We start from the raw sequence: 24,145 nt of genomic DNA, 5'->3' as shown, positions 1-24,145 counted from the left end.
AGGAAAGCAATATGAAGATGCTGTGAATAGGCAAGTTGAACTGCAACTTTTAAACTACCTGTTGCTTTCTAGACATTTTTAGAGAGTGCATGCTGGGCGTATGCACCATTTTGCAACAATTCTTTCAAAGTTTTCTTGACAAGCTGAATCTTAACACCCCCTAGAAGGGTCAGACGTGCTTGGAGCACCATAAAAATATTGAAATAATCCATGCAAGGCCCTTTAAATCGGCTTTATGGCAAAGTTATGTGAAAACGGTTAGTTGAAATACAACATTTATCACTATTCCTAATCTAGCACCCCCTCCCCCAACCCCAAAATTCTCATGTAGGGACCACCCCATTCCCGAGCTTGGGCAAAGATTGTGCCTTTAGGTAAACAGTGTACAGTAGGCATCAGACTGAAAAAGAAATGTTTACACATATTAAACCCTTATTTAAAAAAACACAAAAAAATAAAGCAGCAAGCCTACCATAAACTAAAACAGATGGTAACCCATTCTCTGTTAATTTTTGTCGTCTGAACAAAAGGAATTAGGTGTGCCAGAACTTAAACACATTTTATTTTTACATTGCTTTGATGAAGTTATGCTGTTTTTTTTCATCTCCATTAAAATGACATAGTGTGGCTCTCAATTCTGGGATCAGCTTCATCATTGGTCTACAAGAAGGTATTGGACTGCCCCCGAGTAGTCATGAACTACATATTAGTCACGACAAGTGGCGGAAAGAAAGATAATTTTATCTTTTTCCTTCCATTTTAAGAAGTGATGGGTATGGAAATACTGACCGTGAGAGAATATCTAAGGGTCTTCCTCCCAGTACACCCTTTTAGTTGGGGAAACCCTTCTGATATCTGTAGCCGCTTTCCAAGAATGTGTGTGGTTCTTTGTACCAGCAAGCATCACAATTGTATTTGTCTCTGTGTATTAAATATTACAAAAGGAATATTTGCACTCAAAAAAACTCACTTGTGTTTTTCTAACAAGGAAAATGGGTCACCTATTACATCAGTACTTTTATCCTTTATGAAACAAGAAATCGAGGAGTAATTTGAACTCAGTTGTTATACACAGGATTTGTTTGGATGCTTAATTCTAGTGTTTGTGTAAATTCACACCTCTGCATTCAGTGTTTAAAACCTAATTAATGTGTTTTCAGGAATGCTGAACAGGAGCGAATATTATGGAAGATTCCCGAAATATCTCAAAAATCTGAAAACGGAGGTAATACTTTTAATAAATAGGGAGGGGGTTGACAGAGTCTGTAAGACAAATTGGGTTCCCATTCCAAACTATACTTTGGTTATCTTGTATTTGTAAATAACCTTTATGCTATCCTGCATTTACTTTTTTTGTAGTTTCTTGCCTGTCATATTTTAGGTCTCTTTGAAAATCTGGAGATTAATACCTTAGTCGTTCTTCGAAAGCCATGATGCCATCTACTATCTATTGCACATTCCTCATGAATTGCGAAAACCATAGGATAATTATTGACGTGCTGTGCTGTGCTGTTTTGTGGTTGGCCACACTTAAATATAAATAGAACCTTAAGTAGAGAAATATCTTTATTCCATGACCACCTGCTATGTTATTTGTTATATTTCTTCTATAATTTAAAATGTTTTTTTTTTTTGCCGTCTTATTTTTAAATGTTTTGTTTTCTATTTTCTGTTTGTTGTTAGGACGACATAGGATGTGTTCTTGTGTTTAAGTATGTCGCGTGGGCTCTCATTATCCTAAATGAGACTACTGGATTTCTAGGCAGCAGGATCGATCACAGTGTGGGGGACTGAGTCTGACCCACTTGTAAGGAACTCTGTCACCCTAAATCCGGTTTTTGCTCTGGCTAACTAGCAGTACCTCATTTCTCCCAAGGGGAAGAGTTGATTGGGCAGCCGAGCGCATGACATCTTTGGAACTTCTCAGGGAAGTCGTGGTCACTCAGATCCAAACCAACTCTCTCATTTACAGTATGATCTCATATACAAATGACAAAGGCAGTATAAGTTTTATATAATGTTTTAATAAAACAACTGCATTTTAGATAATAAGGCATGAGCCGCAATAACCAGAAACCTACAACACAGTAGGATTGAAATAGTCACCAGGAGAGTAAAACATAAGAACAACGCTATCATGGTGTCTAATAGTTTCTACTCTCCCTCTGCTTGTTCTTTTTCGAGCACAGCATGTGAAGCTTCTAACTTTCCTTTCTGAATCACTGGGGAGACATCAGCCCTCATACCTGAGCAAAGGCCTGTGATCTTGGTTCTGCAGCGAGGCAGTCAGCGTCTAGTTGTGGTTCCCTGGTCGGAATCTCCCTCTTGCGTGTATTGGGACAAGGAAGTGTTTTTATAACTAACATGTCAGCGTGATCACAAAATGTCCCTACGCAGGAATGCCAAAGACTAAACTCCTACCACGTCTATCGGCAATGTACCAGACTGTATCCTTGACTGAAGCACAGAGTGAACAAGAATGTGTTATGGAGAACTCCAGTGCTGAAGTGGGTTAAACAGTGTGATTTGAATATAAAACAAGACCGTAGAACTGGCTATTTGAAAAATAACAGTACGAAGCCTAATATAAAAGCATTTAGAGCAAAGTGCACAGAGGCTCTAAGCTGCAAGCAAATGAATAAAATACATCCAGGGCAAAGTGCACAAAGGCCTAAAGCCTGAAGCTAATGCGCAAAGGATACGTAAAACTAACCACACTACAAGTAGATGTTCCCTGAGCAAGAATCCCCCTTCTAACATTTTACACAGAACGTTCTGCCGGATAATGCAATTTTAACGTAGCCCTGTAGAACACAGTGGTTTCACTTTTGATGGATCCGTCCTTCTACAGTTTTCCATTGTTTAGAGATTTACATCCACAAGTTATCATACATGCTTATCTCCGCATTAGGTTTGAGAGTACTCGCAAAGATGTTGGGCATCTGCAATAACCTCTGCTGGTAGCAGTTATCTTGAGCTTCATTATGTTCTTTGAGTGACTAACACTTGTCCATTTTTGGTTCTGTAAACATCCATTCTATTCTGTCATCCCCATACTGATCAGAGGTTCACCTTGCTAGTAACACACCTATTGTTGATATATGTTTTTCAAATTTAATTTTCTGTGTCTGAGTGTCCGGGAACCAGTAAACAGAAAAATACGAGTTTTGCTGCTTAAGCAAAGCTGTTTGACAATAAAACCAAAGGAGCTAGATAAACTAGATTGTGAAAGACAACAGCAGAAAGACAGCAAGTAATGTTTTTAAGTTTAAGGCTTTCGCAAAGAATGGACATCCAAGTCCTAATACCTACTTTCACGTCTTATGGTGACTGTATGTATCACTTGCAGACTTGTTTACTATTTCCTGTTGTTAAAACATCCAACGTTAAACATTCTATTTGGGATGCAGTGATCAGAAGAGGGATATAACCACATCGAGGCATGAGAACCATTTTAAGAGCCCTGCCTTTAGAAAATTTGAGAACCTTGCCTTTAGACTGAGTTGTGGTTATGGAGGCCATAATTAATGATGAAGCCTGTCCCCTTCTCCTGGTCTTCCCAGGAAGGGAGTGATGTAATTTGTCTTCTGGCTTATTCAACATAGCTTGAGAGTAAACCTTCTTTGTATTGAATACCCCCACTCTCATTCATTTTTATTTTCTCCATTTCCTGGCCCAGGTAGCCACCTCTGTGCGGTAATCTATTCTCTTTGACGTTTCTGTTGGCTTGTTTGGAGTCTCGATTGGTATTGTGCCATCTCTTGGGAGCTGCCTCATCATTTGCAGTATCTGTGTGACTTGCCACTGAGCGTATGGAGACCTCGAGTGATAAGATGTCACTCTTAACAACGTTATGAGCTGGTGCTGGCTGACTGCTGGCCAGTATGCTCTCCGTCTCCCTGTCAGTGGGGGTGTTTAGCCGTAGGCTCACTGGGTGGCACTAGCCTGGTTATTCTGATATGACTTGTTGAACTGTGGATTCTGTTCGGACTGTTTTCGCCTTCAGGTGACTTCACAGAAGGTGCATAGGGAGCAGTGATAGTAGCCACTAGAAGAGGAATGATCTCTGATGCCATTTGTCAATGAATTGTTTTCAATGAATACACTTGTACTACGAATGTCGTTCACATCTGGTATGCAAGATTACACTCTCCCATATATTAAATTATATTCTACACAAGTCTGTCTGTGATACTACATAATTTATAAGTAACAGGTTGTTTTCCATTTTTTGCTTGTAAATTTGTGTTGAAGTCTATTGACATTTTAACCCACATTTAGCTGTCTCGAAGCACTGAAAAATCTGGAATAATACATTTTAGCTTGAAAACCTAGCAGTCGGTGTTGTTCTTCTTTTGCCTCTGGCAATAGTGCTTACGATGGGTATGCTCATGGTCTGCTGATTCCCAATAGGTTATTCAGAGCCCTTAACATGTCCATTTATATGCTCCCAGAGTCAGCTGAATTGTGATAGTTGCAGATTCGTTGATGGCGCCATGCAGTTATTTAGTAAGTGTGTTTCAGAGAAGGTGGTGAAGTTGAACTCCCAAGGGGGGCTGCTGGTAACCAGAGCTTGAATTTTTCAGTTCATCTGTCAGTGGCATACGCCTTTCCAAGACGTCACCTCTTGAGTGACTGAGCCAGGAGAGCACTGAGGAGTGTTAAGACCACAGAGGAGTAGCAGTGCAATCAAACATCAGGAGTGCTTACCGTCAAAGGGGACCCATTCACATCTATTAGAGCTGTGAGTTTATGCAGCATAGAAGCGACCCACCCATCATGTATATAGTCTGTGGTCTGTAGGAAGAGTGACGTAATGTCATTAAAGAGGCTGATTTGGGAATCCGGAATAGAAAGTGGAAAAACTTCAGGTTTCCATGGGAGGAGGAACCCTGAAGATTGGACTATGGAATTCCTAACCCAGAGGTGGAGAAAGAAACTATGTGACACTCACCACACCATTCTAGCTCAGCGTTTTGAGGACTCTGGATTTATCCTAGTCTGTAGGTGTAAGGAAATGCCTCCTTGGCATGGTTACCCCCTGACTTTTTGCCTTTGCTGATGCCAAGTTATGATTTGAAAGTGTGCTGAGGCCTGCTAATCAGGCCCCAGCACCAGTGTTCTTTCCCTAACCTGTACTTTTGTTTCCACAATTGGCACACCCTGACATCCAGGTAAGTCCCTTGTAACTGGTACCTCTGGTACCAAGGGCCCTGATGCCAGGGAAGGTCTCTAAGGGCTGCAGCGTGTCTTATGCCACCCTGGGGACCCCTTACTCAGCACAGACACACTGCTTGCCAGCTTGTGTGTGCTAGTGGGGATAAAAAGACTAAGTTGACATGGCACTCCCCTCAGGGTGCCATGCCAACCTCACACTGCCTATAGGTATAGATAAGTCACCCCTCTAGCAGGCCTTACAGCCCTAAGGCAGGGTGCACTATACCATAGGTGAGGGCATAAGTGCATGAGCACTCTGCCCCTACAGTCTCTAAGCAAAACCTTAGACATTGTAAGGGCAGGGTATCCATAAGAGTATATGGTCTGGGAGTCTGTCATACACGAACTCCACAGCACCATAATGGCTACACTGAAAACTGTGAAGTTTGGTATCAAACTTCTCAGCACAATAAATGCACACTGATGCCAGTGTACATTTTATTGTAACATACACCCCAGAGGGCACCTTACAGGTGCCCTCTGAAACCTTAACCGACTACCAGTGTGGGCTGACTAGTTTTAGCAGCCTGCCACACACCAGACATGTTGCTGGCCACATGGGGAGAGTGCCTTTGTCACTCTGTGGCTAGTAACAAAGCCTGTACTGGGTGGAGGTGCTTCTCACATCCCCCTGCAGGAACTGTAACACCTGGTGGTGAGCCTCAAAGGCTCACCCCGTTTGTTACAGCACCCCGGGGCACTCCAGCTAGTGGAGTTGCCCTCCCCCTCCGGCCACGGCCCCACTTTTGACGGCAAGGCCAGAGGAGATGATGAGAAAAACAAGGAGTCGTCACTGGCCAGTCAGGACAGCCCCTAAGGTGTCCTGAGCTGAGGTGACTCTGACTTTTAGAAATCCTCCATCTTGCAGATGGAGGATTCCCCCAATAGGATTAGGGATGTGCCCCCCTCCCCTCAGGGAGGAGGCACAAAGAGGGTGTAGCCACCCTCAGGGCTAGTAGCCATTGGCTACCAACCCCCCAGACCTAAACACACCCCTAAATTGAGTATTTAGGGGCTCCCAGAACACAGCAAGATAGATTCCTGCAACCTAAGAAGAAGAAGGACTGCTGAGCTGAAAACCTGCAGAGAAGACGGAGACACCAACTGCTTTGGGCCCAGCTCTACCGGCCTGTCTCCCCACTTCTAAAGACACTGCTCCAGCGACACATTCCACAGGGTCCAGCGACTTCTGAAACCTCAGAGGACTACCCTGCATCTAGAAGGACCAAGAACTCCCGAGGACAGCGGTTCTGCTCCACAAAGACTGCAACTTTGCAACAAAGAAGCAACTTTGAAACAACACACGTTTCCCGCCGGAAGCGTGAGACTTCGCACTCTGCACCCGACACCCCCGGCTCGACTTGTGGAGAACAAACACCACAGGGAGGACTCCCCGGCGACTATGAGACCATGAGTAGCCAGAGTTGGGCCCCCCTGAGCCCCAGCAGCGACGCCTGCAGAGGGAATCCCGAGGCTCCCCCTGACCGCGACTGCCTGCTTCAGAGACCCGACGCCTGGTAAAGACACTGCACCCGCAGCCCCCAGGACCTGAAGGAACCGACCTCCAGTGCAGGAGCGACCCCCAGGTGGCCCTCTCCCCTGCCCAGGTGGTGGCTACCCCGAGGAGCCCCCGCCCCCCCCCCCCCCCTTGCCTGCCTGCATCGCTGAAGAGACCCCTTGGTCTCCCATTGAAACCTATTGCGAACCCGACGCCTGTATGCACACTGCACCTGGCCGCCCCGTGCCGCTGAGGGTGTACTTTTTGTGCTGACTTGTGTCCCCCCCCCGGTGCCCACTTTGACCTCTGCACCTGACCAGCCCTGAGCTGCTGGTGTGGTAACTTTGGGGTTGCCCTGAACCCCCAATGGTGGGCTACCTTGGACCCAACTTTGAACCCTATAGGTGGTTTACTTACCTGCAAAACTAACAAACACTTACCTCCCCAAGGAACTGTTGAAAATTGCACTTCTAGTTTTAAAATAGCTATATGCCATTTGTGTGAAAACTGTATATGCTATTTTGCTAATTTAAAGTTCCTAAGTGAAATACCTTTCATTTAAAGTATTGTTTGTAAATCTTGAACCTGTGGTTCTTAAAATAAACTAAGAAAATATATTTTTCTATACAAAGGCCTATTGGCCTGGAATTGTCTCTGAGTGTGTGTTCCTCATTTATTGCCTGTGTGTGTACAACAAATGCTTAACACTACCCTCTGATAAGCCTACTGCTCGACCACACTACCACAAAGTAGAGCATTAGAATGATCTCTTTTTGCCACTATCTTACCTCTAAGGGGAACCCTTGGACTCTGTGCATGCTATTTCTTTCTTTGAAATAGTACATACAGAGCCAACTTCCTACAGTAGGTGTTCCCATTTACAATGTTATCTTTTTCAGAATATTCATATACTCCTGCATCATAAAACATCTAGGCTGCTCACAAATGTTCTTGTGGTGCCTTGCCTGATCCCGGAACATTTCTGCCTTATAGCATACACAAGGCCGGGTACCCCACTGTGTGGATGAGCTTATTGCTGAGACAGAAAAGATGCCAAAATGCAATGTGGAAACATCAAGATTTCGCCTTGAATTTTCAGTCACTATGAGGATGTGGGTAGGTGTGGTATTTTTGCTTGGCTTGGCAGGCACCAAACGTAACCTACCAACCACAGACATTTTTGAAAATTTGAAACCCAAGAGAGTCCCAGTTATGGTTTGTGTGGATCTCGTTAAGGTTTTTTATTTACCTTGCAGGAATCTCAACTATTTCTGTGATTACCCAAGTTCCTCTCACTGTCTGTGAGAGAAGGCTGCACTATTTGGGTGGCTTACTAATAGCACATTAGCCTTGCGGGGTTCATTCTAGAGTGGGTGCCTTATCTGTCTGTTTGAGGTATCCACTTTGGAATGAGCCCCACGTGACTAATCTAATGTTCTGTTAATAACTCTTGACCCTGGTCCTGTTGGCATAGAGGATTGTCACTGCTATGTGTACTCTTCGTATTTAGGTGTCTGGCACCCTCTAAGCCCTAACAACCCTGGAAGCTTCTGAAAGGAGGGCCAGGGTGATTTGGCTTGCATCAAACACAGTACGTTTCTTACACAGAATGTCCTGCAAGCATCATAACTATACCTAAAGAGGAAATTCGGTCTTTTAGGCATTGTTTTGACAATCACAGACCATCCTAGTTAAGGGAGCATGCAGACAATCACGCAAGTCATATCACCCTGGATTCCCCTAGTCTTAGAAATTCCAAGAGATGGTACGGTCCCTTGTTGAGAGCCAACTCTGTGCTCAAATATTGCAGCGATCCCCCACAGCAAGTGAGTAACATGAGTGTTTTTAGGCAGTGTTTGACATTTACTGGACATTCTGGGTTCTACATTGTGCTGGGATGCACACAGGCCACCTCACGCTGTATTCCCGAGTCCCTATGTTTCAGAAATACCCAACGTAGGGGTAGCCGCAGCCCTACTGCCCGAGTACTGTAGCCATTCCCCATGACAAGTGAGAAGAAATTGGGATTTCTTCGGATATAATTGAGATATGTACTGTTGGGGAGGGGACAGGAAGACTGCCTAGGGCTAAATAGTATCTGGCAGCCTAATGTCAGGACAGGCCATCATCTCATCCCATACTTGTAAAATTTGTATCCTGGTGTTCTAGCGGTGATAGGCAGCCCAATGCCAGGGCAGTTAGGACCCCCAACCTCACACATTCTACAAAAAAAAAAATCTCTTATATCTAGTGGTGCTTTTTGTCCCTCCCTGGGTGAGCATATTCTGGACAAACTCCCCATTGTGTCTCTTAGGAGACCATAGACACTGTTTAGGCATCTCTGGTGGAGGGGTGAGGCCTGATGGCAGTGTATCGACCCGCCCCAAGATTTAATAAAACATTAATGACCCCTGATGTCTCCCCCATAGATCCCACCACCCTGCTTGGTCGTCAGATTGAGGAAAACGTCCCAAAATACCTTCTGTGGGAAAGTCTGCCTGGGCGTGGAGGCGTGTGACCGGATTCCCCTACCCCTGTACACAATAAAAAAAAATCCTGATGATCCTCCATTCACAAAGGGATCGAAATGCTGTCGGCCTTTAAAAAGCAGAAATCCTATCGCACTGTACTTTTATGACAGGCCGTGCTGGTCTTGTTAGTGTGATACACTTGTTGAGCACATGTTATCTCTTTAGTGAATCACTACAAAAGAGAATACCAAGCACGTTTGTTTTCACCAATACCCACTGCAGCGTTGTGTGTGTTTTTAAATTGCTGGTTCAATTTTCTCAACCAGTTAAAATGCCATTTCGTTCTTTGCACTTTAACTACCATTACTACGGATCAGTATTTTATTTGTTGCTATCAATAACCCAGTACCCTGTTGATCCGTGGGCCTCCTTTGAACAAACAAAACTTAGATTTTAGGCATGACTTGAACACACTCTTTGTCTATGTTTTACATTTTTCAAAAGGCATCTATTCGGGTTAACAAACAGCGTTTTCCACACTTAATACCATGAGTAATCGTGGCTCACACATTTTGTGAGGGGTCACTTTCATTCACATCGTGGATTAAACCAATCATTGTCATTGTGAATCCTTTTGCCTTTTGTGTAGTAGTAGTTGATAAAGAGCTTTAAATCACAGTAAAGGAACGGCATGGAACGCAGCAGCACAACCTTCCCTAACACACATAATAAATACAAAACAGGTTGCAGAGGTGCAAGGGACATCAACACGATTCTCTCACAAATACAGAAGTACAGTACAAGTAGCTGTCACACTAAAAAGGGAGTGAGAGAAGGACTGTTGTATGTTGTCCATGAACAGATATAAATATACAAGAAGTACAGCAGTCCTGCAAGAAGTAGTCAACCCTCGTATTGAATTACTGTACATTTGCGTACTCACATACGTTGATGAACCTTCACCTACCTATTATGATGTACTTCATCAGTGGGTTTCATATATAGCACTGGGAAGCGTCCAAGAGTATTCTTATAACACTGGTAGTACAATTATCCTAGATATAGGTTCCATAGTTGGAGTAAGACTATCTCCCTCAACCTTTCCATCAACGTTTATGTTCTCCCTTTGTTAAACTCCGACATATATTATTACAATTATATGTGGATGAGCTAAAAATGTTTTTCTGGTGTCTTCCTACTACAATATTGAAAACAGGAAGGTCAAGCAACAAACAGTACTTCTGTTTCCATCACCATGTTTCAACTTACGAATATTAATTCTACGGGTCAGGTGCCTTTTTCCTGACCACTAGTCTTGGTACCTCACATCAAATACTATAAACTGGTTTTGGTACCGCACATCAAATATTGTGAAACAGTCCCTGATTTTTAGGCCATGTTATGCAAATGCACTCAATATGTACTTTTTTACAAGATAGGGCAGCATCAGCAGTGGAAGCACCCCTTCTCTATAGAACTGGCAAATCTTGGGCAGACAAAGTGCAAGCTTCCATCCATCAGTGGATAGGTACAGCTAGAGTAGCAACTTCATGCGCTTTCCCCATCACAGGACATGTACAAATCAGCAGTACAAGCTTCTCTTTCTCACATAATAGGGACACTGTGGCAGTAGCAAAGCAAGCACCCCTAGCTCACAGAAAGCAGATATTTCAGTCTTCTATTCCACAGTTGAACAGATTCAGTGAGACAGACTAGTACAAGCTATCATCACATAAAGAACATGCACAGTTACGGCATTTGTTTAATGTGCGTTGCTGCCTCATCTGTGCAGCGTGTGATTAACTCACTGAGAGGAATGTGTAATTGGATTAGTGAGTGAATATGCAACTTCTGATACCTTTCTGACTTAAGTGATATTCCATGCCAGCATCCTGAAAGTCCTACTGCTGTCACTTAGAGACCTGCTGTCACTGCTGTAACTCCCCGTGTCATAACCTGCAGTCTTGCTGCTGTCACTTTCTTTAGATCCAGCTACTGCTGTTCACATGGACATTTATCAAAATCTGGACCCTTGCTATACCAGTACAGAAACTTTTCTTACTTATGGTGTGAAATGGGATGGAGGGATCTACATGTGCCTGGTAGGGACTTTTTAAAGATAAAAAAACACTCCTTTCTGAAGCTCTGTTTTTCTTCCCCACCTGCACTATTTTCCTTCTGTCTAAATTATCACCTACTTTGGGAAAGTTGCCACATTTGCTTCTTATAATGGAAATATAGCACCCCTTGATGGGGGCAACCTAGGCATCCAGCTAGTATTCTCCTCCCCAAAAATTGCCTCTACTGCCATGTGTCTCACACTGCCCTCTGTTCTCACAGCTGCTCTCTGGAACTTTCTTGTATACTTCATGCCTTTCCTTTTCTTAAATGTTTGAGGTTAACACTTTCTTTTACAGCACTCCACCTCCCTTTCCCACTCTCATGTCTACTTTACTTTCACACTTTTCCTTCACATCCAAATTTCTGTCCATCCGCTGACAACCTGCTGTCTCCATCCTTATCACTCTCCTCATGCTCACAACACGCAGTACTGTTAAAGGAAGTCTTCTCACTACTGTATCTCATACACTCCTCATCATTCTTTCATGAATTTTCTAGTTCACCTTCTCCTCACACCCTTCTCTCAAACCCCTTTTTCTGCCCTATAAATTCCTCTTGCCATCCCATTGTCACTCACACGCACTCACTCCTCACCTCTCAGTTAAATGCACACATTCCATTCCCTCTTTCAGATCCTCCTTTCCTTTTCAAACCCAACTTACTTGGTCTTCTCTCATACTTAACCTTCCGCAGCCTGAGACATCTCTTGCTCTTATTCTCTTTCTCAGCTTGTTTCTTGCAAGCACTTTCACTTTTCACTGTCTCTTACCACAGACTCACATCTTCAAGGATGTCTTATTGAAAATTAAATTTGTGAAAAAAAAAAAATTCTTCCATGGTTTGACAGTACTGACTTGGAGGCTCTCCTGATCAGGTCTGGAGTGAAAATTGTGCGCAGGATGATTTTAAGATGAAACATGAAGATCCGATAGAGACGACTAGCCGCAGATTCCTTACCTTAGAATTCTCCCCAGACGCCAGACTGGATCTGGAAAAAATCTTCAGCAATACCTCTGCGCATCAGTAGAGGGGGTTGAGCGACTCCTTATAAACGTCAGCCTCCGGATATGATGTAGACGGAGTCCATATATTCCCTCCCCTGATGCGCTGACGTCAGTTTCTTTTCTGCGCAGCAACGTGGATCCGGAGAAGCTGTTACCTCTCACAATTTTTGGGCCTTCCCTTTTGTCGTTTTTCGGCAATGAAACCATGTTTATGCCTTCTGTCTTTAAGCCTTGTGGGTCCTGTGTTCAACAAATGTCATTCACAGACCTCATTCTGTTTGTATGTGGTGCCTAGGCACCCACCACAACACAGAAGATTGTGATGCCTGTCAATAGTTGAGGCCTAAGGCGTTGCTGGTGAGGCCGATGAAGCTCCTATTGGCGCAGGTGTCAGTCTTCACAGGACTCGTGTAGACGTCGTAGTCCTTCTTCCAGAGCTCATCCTAGAGACTCTTCCAGGACACGCTTGCAGTTGGCTCCTTCCACATCTTCATATCCTGCAATGTCTCGCGGTAAGTGTCGCCCACGGTTTAAGTTACATCCTCCCCTGGCTTCACCACCCTGCGCGGCTCGTACCATTCCTCTGAGGAAGAGTCTGCGCAGGAGCCAACCCCATGTTTCCTACTTTATCCCGGTGCTGGGGATACTCTGGCCAAGATGTGGGACCATTACTCGTCCTTGCATGCTATTTTTGGGCTTACCCCTCCCTCTGGAGAAACTACAGACCCCTAAGGAGGTGGCGGGTGCTGTGACTGTTTTATCATCGGCGGCTTCATCCTCGGAGCCCGTTGGGCCCCTTGACTCCGACTCCGGAGTCGGATTGCCACCGATGCACAGCCTCCTACAACTTATATCTTCCACGTCTGTCTCTTCACTTCTGGCTCCAATTTTGGCCAGTTCTGACTTGCCGGCTTTGGTGGTAGTGGTGCCTGCAGCTTCGCTTGATGCCCTAATTGTATCCCCGGAGTCGGATGACACCCCTTCCAATGTCAAGGTCTCTCCTTCCCAACGTCGGTCAACCGTCATGCCGGGAGTGGTGCTGTTGGAGTTGGTTATTCTTCAATCTGCACTTCTGTCTTCTGGGACTCATCTTCCAGTTCTTCCATCGGAAGGGTCCGGTTTCCATTCTCAGCCTCCCAATTCCGATACCTTTCCGCCTCATCAAATGGATTGGTTATTTGACTTGGCCAATGCTAGCAGCCTCGACTCCTTCCCGGCTTCCAGTATCCTGTCATCCCCTGGGTTGGCTTTGGAGGCTAGTTCTACTCTAGCAGACATGTTAAAGCGTGTGTCAGAAGTGTTACCCTTACTACTTCCTCCTGTGCAATTGTCCACGGACCATTTGCTTGATGTCTCACATCCTGACCAGTCTTCTGTGGAGCCAGTACTTCCTTATTGTGGGGCTCTCTATGATATCCTCTTGGGTGTTTGGACCCAACCAGTTTCTGGTCCCCCTGTGGAGTGCTTTATCTCACATAGAAACAGGATAGCCCCAGAGGATCTGTCTTGCCTCCGGCGGCCTCCAAATACTCACAGCTTTGTGGTGCAAACTGCTTTGACTGCACACAGTTTTGTGCAGGTTCCTCCTGTCCCGCCAAAGCGAGAAGCCAGACAGCTGGACGCTTCTGGTAGGCGGATTTTCCCTTCGTCTAGTTCTGCCTTACGTTCAGTCAGTACTACCTGTGTCCTTGCTCGCTTCTCCCAAGTTTTTGTGGGACTCAGAGCACATTTTGCCTTCTGTTGGGACTAGAAATGCTCTAACACCTATTGCACGGGAGGGTCATCAGGCTGCCAAGCTTAGTATCAGATGTGGTATGGATACCACCTATTCTGTTGAAAGGATTATGGCTTCTTCCGTAGCGCTGCGACAAAGGGCATTGTTACGTTCTTCCAATTTTTCAGAAGCTGTGGAGGCATCTTTACGTGATATGCCTTTTGATGGCACCTCCCTTTTTAGCGCGCATGCCGACTCAGCTTTACGCCGCTTTAGAGATGCTCATGGTGGAACTCAGCCTTAAGGCCTCTTCATTGTACGGAGTCTTCCTCTGGCTTGGTTCCTTTGTTCAGGGGCAGTTGTATTTTCCCCTGTTGCACTTTTTTCGACTGCCCTTACAGCGATGTGCTTCTTGTTTATGTTGTGACACCCAGTGTGTTGTTTCTGCTTCTCGCAGGTGCTTTTTTTCTTATCAAAATTCTAGTTCTCAAGGTGGTGCTCCTGCATTGCATGTGTTGTGTTTCTATTTACCACTGTTGTGGACAGGTTTAATTATTTCTCCAACACTGTTTGGGTCTATTACCTCTAAAAAGGTTTTTTTCTGTGTTACTCTGCTGATAGGCGGGTCTCCTAAGAAATTGTGTTCTCTAAGGGGTTCTTCATCGTGTTAGTCGTTTTCAGTCCCTGCTCTTTAGAACAATTGGTGTAGGCCTTTAGCCATTCTTTTATAGTTACCTGTTCCTGTATGGAAATGCCTCCTTGGCATAGTTACCCCCTGACATTTTGCCTTTGCTGATGCTAAGTTATGATTTGAAAGTGTGCTGGGACCCTGCTAACCAGGCCCCAGCACCAGTGTTCTTTCCCTAAACTGTACCTTTGTCTCCACAATTGGCACAACCCTGGCACTCAGGTAAGTCCCTTGTAACTGGTACCCCGGTACCAAGGGCCCTGATGCCAGGGAAGGTCTTGAAGGGCTGCGGCATGTCTTATGCCACCCTAGGGACCCCTCACTCAGCACATACACACTGCTTGCCAGCTTGTGTGTGCTGGTGGGGAGAAAATGGCTAAGTTGACATGGCACTCCCCTCAGAGTGCCCTGCCAACCTCACACTGCCTGTGGCATAGGTAAGTCACCCCTCTAGCAGGGCTTACAGCCCTAAGGCAGGGTGCACTATTCCACAGGTGAGGGCATAGGTGCATGAGCACTATGTCCCTACAATGTCTAAGCAAAACCTTAGACATTGTAAGTGCAGGGTAGCCATAAGAGTATATGGTCTGGGAGTTTGTCAAAAACGAACTCCACAGCTCCATAATGGCTACACTGAAACTAGGAAGTTTGGTATCAAACTTCTCAGCACAATAAATTCACACTGATGCCAGTGTGCACTTTATTGTAAAATACACCCAGAAGGCATCTTAGAGATGCCCCCTGAAAACATACCCAGACTTCCAGTGTGGGCTGACTAGTTTTTGCCAGCCTGCCACACACCAGACATAACCACACATTTTGCTGGCCACATGGGGAGAGTGCCTTTGTCACTCTGTGGCCAGGAACAAAGGCTGTACTGGGTGGAGGTGCTTCTCACCTCCCCCTGCAGGAACTGTAACACCTGGCAGTGAGCCTCAAAGGCTCACCCCCTTTGTTACAGCGCCACAGTGCATCCCAGCTAGTGGAGATGCCCGCCCCTCCGGCCACTGCCCCCACTTTTGGCAGCAAGGCTGGATGAGATAATGAGGAAAACAAGGAGGAGTCACCCCCTCAGTCAAGACAGCCCCTAAGGTGTCCTGAGCTGAGGTGACTCTTACTTTTAGAAATCCTCCATCTTGTAGAAGGAGGATTCCCCCAATAGGATTAGGGATGTGCCCCCCTCCCCACAGGGAGGAGGCACAAAGAGGGTGTAGCCACCCTCAAGGACAGTAGCCATTGGCTACTGCTCTCCCAGACTTAAACACACCCCTAAATCCAGTATTTAGGGGCCCCCAGAACGGAGGAAGATAGATTCCTGCAACCCAAAGAAGAAGGACTGCTGACCTGAAGCCCTGCAGTGAAGACGGAGGTGACAACTGATTTGGCCCCAGCCCTATCGGCCTGTCTCCCTACTTCGACGAAAACTGCACCAGCAACGCATCCAACAGGGACCAGCGACCTCTGAAGCCTCAGAGGACTGCCCTGCATCTAAAGGACCAAGAAGCTCCCGCGAACAGCGGCCCTGTTCAAGAAACTGCAACTTTCTGCAACAAAGAAGCAACTTTAAAGACCCCACGTTTCCCGCCAGAAGCGTGAGACTTCCCACTCTGCACCCGTCACCCCCGGCTCGACCTGTGGAAAACTAACACTACAGGGAGGACTCCTCGGCGACTGCGAGCCCGTGAGTAGCCAGAGTTGACCCTCCTGAGTCCCCACAGCGACGCCTGCAGAGGAAATCCAGAGGCTCCCCGTGACCGCAACTGCCTGTAACAAGGAACCAGACGCCTGGAACCAGCACTGCACCCGCAGCCCCCAGGACCTTAAGGAACCGAACTCCAGTGCAGGAGTGACCCCCAGGCGACCCTCTGCCTAGCCCAGGTGGTGGCTACCCCGAGGAGCCCCCGTGCCTGCCTGTATTGTTGAAAAGACCCCCGGGCCTCCCATTGATTCCTATCTGAAACCCGATGCCTGTTTGCACTCTGCACCCGGCCGCCCCTGTGCCGCTGAGGGTGTACTTTCTGTGCCTGCTTGTGTTCCCCCCCCCCCTGCTGGCAGACTGGAACCGGGGGACCCCTGTTTCCATTGAAGCCTGTGTGTTTTGGGCACCACTTTGACCTCTGCACCTGACCGGCCCTGAGCTGCTGGTGTGGTAACTTTGGGGTTGCCTTGCACCCCCAACGGTGGGCTACCTTGGACCCAACTTTGGACCCTGTAAGTGTTTTACTTACCTGTGAACTTAACAATTACTTACCTCCCCCGGGAACTGTTGATTTTTGCAGTGTCCACTTTTAAAATAGCTTATTGCCATTTTTGTCAAAACTGTACATGCTATTGTGATTATTCAAAGTTCCTAGGATACCTGAGTGAAATACCTTTCATTTGAAGTACTACTTGTAAATCTTGAACCTGTGGTTCTTAAAATAAACTAAGAAAATATATTTTTCTATATAAAAACCTATTGGCCTGGAGTAAGTCTTTGAGTGTGTGTTCCTCATTTATTGCCTGTGAGTGTACAACAGATGCTTAACACTACCCTCTGATAAGCCTACTGCTCGACCACACTTCCACAAAATAGGGCATTAGAATTATCTCTTTTTGCCACTATCTTACCTCTAAGGGGAACCCTTGGACTCTGTGCACTCTATTTCTTACTTTGAAATAGTACATACAGAGCCAGCTTCCTACAGTTCCCTACTGGGAACTTGCTCCCTGACCTGGTTTCTGGCCAGGAGTCCACTTGGCTCCACCAGCCTGCCTCCGTGCCCCTGACCCTGTCGACTGCCACTTGGACTGAAGTTCGAGGCCCTCCACCACCCAGAGGCACCCGCCTGTGCCTCATCCCTGGTGCCTAGTGGTAGGCATATCTTGCTGTGCTCTGCTATTAATTTTCCCTGTTTTTCTTTTTTGTTTAAAAGCATTTTTAGTTTTCTGCATTGTGTATTCCTGCCCCCATTGTGTATTTCTGCATTGGGTACTTCAGCCCCTGTGCCCCTTTTGTAATCCACTTCATTTTTTGTCCGTTTGCTGTGCTCGCCTGTTTTTTCAGCCGGCTCTCGCCGGTCCCGTTTGCCCTGCTGCTGCATCCCCTGTGGCCCGCCCCTCTCGCGCACCCATTGGCTCTGCCCTCCCAACTCCCAGCTGCTCCACCCTCCCACCTCCCCCTCTTAATGGTGGCCGTGCGCAGCGGGCGCGCCAGAGGCAAGCACGTCTGCGCCTGGCCCACGCCCAGCGCCAGTCCCCCTGGCCCTCGCTGCCCCGACCCCCCCCCCCCAAGGCAGCTCTACTCCTCCACAAAACTCCACGCCCCCAACCCAGGACAGCACCCTGCCTGCGCCCAAGCCAACCCCAAGCGCACACACGGACCTTTCACATTTCATCCAGGCCACTTCTCCTGCACCCCCACAAACACCAACAACACTAACACGCTCCACACCAACTCTAACACACCCCACAACAACACTAACACGCTCCACAACAGCCCCCGCAACCACCTTAACTGCATACTCCTAAACACCTGCTCCCTACATAAGCACGCCATCGAGCTCTGGGACTTGATCACAACACACTCCCCTGACATCGCCTTTCTCACGGAAACTTGGAAGAACCCCCTCATCAGAACTGGACATAGGCATAGCCATCCCAGAAGGCTACAAAATCTCTCGTAGAGACCGTATAAACAAACCGGGAGGAGGCATCGCCATCATACATAAAGTTTAGTTTAGTTTAACAATGTTATAGAGCGCAAGGCTACCCTATGGCCTCCCAGCGCTAAAGAGACGTGACAACCACATAGGTAAAATTATTAACTAATAAAGTTAGCTACCGAAAAGAACAGTTTTTAATTTTTTCCGGAACAAGCGTTCGGAAGGTTCTTGGCGAAGCTCTAAAAGGGAGGGCATTCCAGAGGCGAGCTGCTTCAACTGAGAAGGAATTACCTCCCCATGAGGATCTCTTGAACCGTGCTATATGTACTAACCGGGAAGTGGAAGATCTCAGCATTCTAGTGGGAACATGAAAAAAAATACTTTGCCTGAGAAAAAGAGGACCTTTATTGTGCAAGGCTTTATGGGTCATACATAGGGCCTTAAAGTGAATATGTTGTTTTATAGGTAACCAGTGAAGTGCGGCAAGAGCTGGCTTAGCAGTATGGTGTCTAGGTAAGTTCATAAGGAGCCTGGCTGCCGCGTTCTGCACGACCTGAAGTTTTTTCACTACATATTCTGGAGAGCTGAGAAATAGGGAGTTGCCATAGTCAAGCCGTGAAAGTATAATGGCCTGAACGAGGATTCTTCTGGCTGGAGAGGGTAAAAGATTAAAAATCTTCCTGAGAGATCTTAGGAGACCAAAGCATGAGGAGGACTTTTTTTTTTTTTACTGTTGTTCCATGGTTAAACGAGGATCGAGCCAGAAACCAAGGCTTCTTTATATGCTCCTTGAGTGGAGGGAGATTGCTAAAAGCCTCTGAGTATAGTGGCAAAGGGATTGGGGGGGCTCCGTTGCCCACAATCATCACCTCTGATTTCCCATCATTGAATTTAAATTTAGACAGGTTCATCCAATTACTGATGTCTGCCCGACATAGAGAAAGATTAGTTAAAGAGGGAGCCTTGGTGTTTGAATGGGATACCATCAATTGAGTATTGTCAGCGTAGGTGACCATTGAGAGTTCGAAGGGTTTAACTACTTTGGCCAAAGAGGATAAATAAACATTAAAAAGAGTAGGACTCAGGGAAGAGCCCTGGGGGACTCCACATGTCAGGGGAAAAATGTCTGATAGAAACAAACTATCAAGATCACCACCAACACCCACGACACCCTAGACAGCGTAGAACACCTACGCTTCTTAATTCACATAAACGCCAACATCACCCTCAGAGGAACCCTCATTTACAGACCACCAGGACCTCGCCCCCCCATTTCTGTGACGCCATCGCTGACACCATCAGCCCCCACACCCTCACCTTCACATACTACATCCTCCTTGGTGACATCAACTTTCACCTGGAAAACACCCACTACCACAACTCCACAACCCTGCTAGACAATCTCACGAACCTAGGACTCAAACAACTGGTCACCTCACCCACTCACTCAGCAGGACACACGCTAGACAATTTTTACCTCCAGCAAGGTTTATGGGACAAGATCCCCACAGAACACCTGAACGCCAGGCTCGCACAAGCTCCTCCCCCCCTCACCAACGACTCCAACATCGCTGCCCACAACCTCACACAATGGCTTACGACCTGCGCAGACTCCCTTGCCCCTCTGAAATGCAACACCACCACCCGCAACATCAAGACCGCCCCCTGGTTCACCACTGAACTCCAAGCCTCCATGCGTGAATGCTTCAAAACCGAGAAAGCTTGGCACCAAGAACCTTCCATGATCAACTTCTCCACCCTCAAAACCACCATATGCAAACACCACCAACTCATCCGAACCAGCCAAAGGGCTTACTACAAAGAACGCATAGATAGAAACTCGCATGACAGCAAGGAACTTTTTACCATCATCAAAGAGCTCACCAAACCTAAATCCTGCAACATCGACCCCACTCACACACAAAACCTTTGCAACTCCCTCTCCAACCACTTTCACCTCAAAATTTTAGACATACACAACAGCTTCACACCATCTGCACCCACCATCACCACCACCGACACGACCAACATCACCCCCCTCCAACCCCCCCACACTCCAACCAGCTGCACACCTGGGCCCCTACCGACGATGAAGAAACCGAAAAAAAAACATGAACTGCATCCACTCAGGCTCCCCCACAGACCCCTGCCCCCATCACATCTTCAACAAGGCCAGCCCAATCATCGCTCCCCAGCTTTGCACCGTAAACAACAGCTCCTTCGACGACGCCACCTCCCCAGACACCTGGAAGCACGCCGAAGTAACCGCACTCATTAAAAAACCCAAAGCAGACCCGGAAGACCTCACGAACTACCGCCCCATTTCTCTTATCCCCTTCCCCGCCAAGGTCACCGACAAGATAGTGAACGCCCTCCTGTCTCACTTCCTAGAGGAAAACAACACACTCACCGCTTCCCAGTCTGGATTCCACAAGAACCACAGCACTGAGACTGCCCTCATCGCCTGCACTGACGACATCAGAACCAGAGTTGACAAGGGCAAGACCGTCGCTCTCATCCTCCGTCACCCATGCACTCATCAGCAGCAGACTAGACTACGGAAACGCCCTCTACGCAGGTACCACAGCCAAGCTTCAGCAGAAACTCCAGCTAATCCCCAACGCAGCCGCACGTCTCATCTTGAACCACTCACGCAATGAACACATCTCCGCCCACCTCAGATCCCTTCACTGGCTACCGATCAGCAAAAGGATCATTTTCAAAGTCCTCATCCATGCCTACAAATCCCTCCACAACACTGGATCCTTCTCCTACCTTGCCTCCAAAACCTGGAACTCCCTCCCACCAGCCTACGCAAGACCCAGGACCTCCTGACTTTCAGAAAACACCTCAAGACATGGCTTTTTGAGCAGTAAATGGGCATATCCCTCTCCTCTCCTCCCCCCCTCCCCCCCCCAAAAAAAAAACAGCACCTTGAGACCCTACCGGGTGAGTAGCACCCTTAATAAACTTTTTGATTGATTGAACTTGCTTACTGCTTCTTTTGGTAATAGTATATTTCCTTGTATCAATAACGATTCTGCTGCTGTTTTTTTACAGATACCATCTCCCACCCCACCAATGGGAAAGGGTATTTCCGCCTCTTTTCCATGGTCTGCTCCCATTGGTGATGTTGGTACCTGTTTGATTCAAAGTGCCCCTCTTCTGTCTCTATTATATGCCACTTGTAGGGAGCTTAATCTGTTGCCCTAATAGGGCACTCGTTTCATAACCTTTGATTTGTTTTCACATGTTCTCTTGTCTGGGCTAGTGCCACATTCATCTTTCTTCTTCATGAACATCTTCATCCTCCTTCTGACCTTTCAGTCTTGTTCATGGACGCAGTCCACTTATGGCTAGTATATATATATATATATATATATATATATATATATATATATATATATATATATATATATATATGCACTGAACTCAGCGTAGCTCATCTGCTCCGAATCGTCAGTGGTGCCAATGTCGGATTTGCGTCACCGTTTCAAAAATCTCCACTTTTCCTTTAATATTAAAGACAGGAATACGGCACTCCACAGTTGCTGAAAAATAATTTGACACGCTAAGGAACTCATTTCGGCGTTTATGCCTTTGTCGCGGTCGCCATCTTGGATTCTCTTTTTATACCATACAATCCATGTAACATATCATTGTTTCATGAAGTTCATTCAATTTTAGTTGTTTAACCTGACAGCCAGTATCAATTTGTTTCTCACATAATAATATTGTAGTAAAAATTATTAATTTAACTTATCTGAAATACTACTCGTAAGTCGCTCCAAAATAAACATAAAAATGTCAACAACCACAAAAATTAAGATTAAACATATTGCTAATTTTGTGCCAAATCCCTCCAAATAATAGCACTATAGCGAGATGGATAATTATACAATAAACATAAATTCAATGCAATAAATGCGCACTTCAGCATTCAACTTCAATGCGGTAAATGCGCACTTCAACATTAACACTCCCAAAATTAAAATTTGATATGAGTGATTCCTACAATACATTAATCATATAAGTTTCTTCCAGAATTTTACACTCTCCATATCTACACTTATATCTCTCGAAAAATGCTTGATTCTAAGTACTAATGCTAAATTATCCAATTACTACACCTTGTCCTGCTATAATTAATTGTAGAAATGACGTGATCACTATGCAATCATCAACATACTTTCCACAATAGGATTTACTGTCAATGTATAAACATTTCCTCACTACTATTCAATCCAGTCAGTTCTTTAGTGTCCAAGATGATTATATATCTTGATTCTAATGCTCTCAGTTTCAACTCTATTACCGCCTCTAATATCCTTAGTTATTCCGTAATCACACTGTATTTGATCCAACCTTCCATTATGTATATCATGAATGTGGCGCACAACAGGATAAGTATCATCCTTATTTTGTATAGCTCTTAGGTGCAGTAAAATCAGTTTGTGAACCTGTAATTTGGTGCTCCCTACATATATTTTAGGACAACTACACTTTAAGATATATATCACAAAATCACTCTTACATGTATATCGTCTCCTGATAATATGTATCTATTTCTGTCCCACCATCAAGGATTTTATACTCCCACCATTCTTCCAAGCTTTACACTTAGAGCATTTATAAATTCCATCCTGTAGTTGCAGCCACATGCTTTCTTTCTCATGTTTCCTAATATCACTTTTAACCAATATATTCCTCATGGGTCTGCTCTTGTAGGTTTGAGATATCATCCATGTGTGTATGGGTTCCTGTCCCATTAGGGGTTTTGTTCCCTTCCTGGTATTCTTCCTACTTCAGTGTGTGTCCTCAGTCTTTCTTCTGACAGCTATATTTGGGCATTTCATGTGTAGGATTCCAATCCTCGCATTTGTTTAATCCTTCCTATGTCATCTGCAAGAAGGTAGTCATTTTTGTTCCTTCCGTTGGACATTTACTCCTTCCTAACCTCATATTGTTTTTCTGTCTAGGACTGTTGTCCACGGATATGGACATTTACATTTGGCCTTGCAGACTTCTGTAGGTCCGGTGTCTGATTCGCATTCTGAGAATCAAAGTCAAATATACCTTATATTTCAGAATATTTCATTATTGTCCACATATTGGATTGCTTTCTTACACCCTGGTTGTTACTCCGGAATTCTGACACTTTTTCCTTTGGTCCTTTCTTCAATGACTTTTTACTGTCTGCTGGATTGTCATTGTCATTGCCTTACTCTTTCTTTGGTTGGCATCTCTTCATATGGCTTTTGTCTGCCTCGTGTTGATCCTTTTCATGTACCACAAGGTTTCTGTTGGTTTCTATCAGCAGGTGATTGTGCCAACCCCTTTTGACTTTTAGTCCACTAGCATGGTTTCTCTGGCTTGGCTTCTTTTTCCTTTTTAAGGGGTGTTCTTTCTCTCTCTCTCTCTCTCTCTCTCTTCCCCCACTCCATCGCCCCCCCTTTTCTTTTACTCCTGTATTCTTGTTGTTGAGCAACATTTTAATTTTATGTTACACTATATCTTATATAAGTTTGAATGTATGTCCATGTATCATTTATGCTTCATTGGTCTATGTCTTTATATTTTTATCTCTGCATATGTGTCAACCTGACACTATACATATCTATAAGCACCATATGTATGGTCACATTCATGTCTTTATATCAAGCAAGGACCCTCACTCTAGTCAGGGTAAAAGAGAATCACCCTCAGCTAACCACTGCTTACCCCCTAGGTAGCTTGGCACAAGCAGTAGGCTTAACTTCAGAGTGCTAGGTGTAAAGTATTTGTACCA

The 24,145-nt window shown here is 45.6% G+C and overlaps 1 protein-coding gene across 3 annotated transcripts in view; it reads left to right on the top strand.

The window, feature by feature from the left end:
• SGIP1 (SH3GL interacting endocytic adaptor 1) overlaps window positions 1-24,145 on the top strand; it is a 933,552-nt gene that overhangs the window by 845,382 nt on the left and 64,025 nt on the right. For all 3 annotated transcript variants that reach the window (XM_069232486.1, XM_069232484.1, XM_069232485.1), the window contains one exon: window positions 1,161-1,225. In XM_069232486.1, the coding sequence (XP_069088587.1) occupies window positions 1,161-1,225 (65 nt within the window). The remainder of the gene's footprint in view (window positions 1-1,160; window positions 1,226-24,145) is intronic.

Source organism: Pleurodeles waltl, chromosome 4_2, assembly GCF_031143425.1.
Source record: "Pleurodeles waltl isolate 20211129_DDA chromosome 4_2, aPleWal1.hap1.20221129, whole genome shotgun sequence".
In the NCBI taxonomy this organism is placed as follows: domain Eukaryota; kingdom Metazoa; phylum Chordata; class Amphibia; order Caudata; family Salamandridae; genus Pleurodeles; species Pleurodeles waltl.
This window is presented reverse-complemented; position numbering and strand designations above follow the sequence as displayed.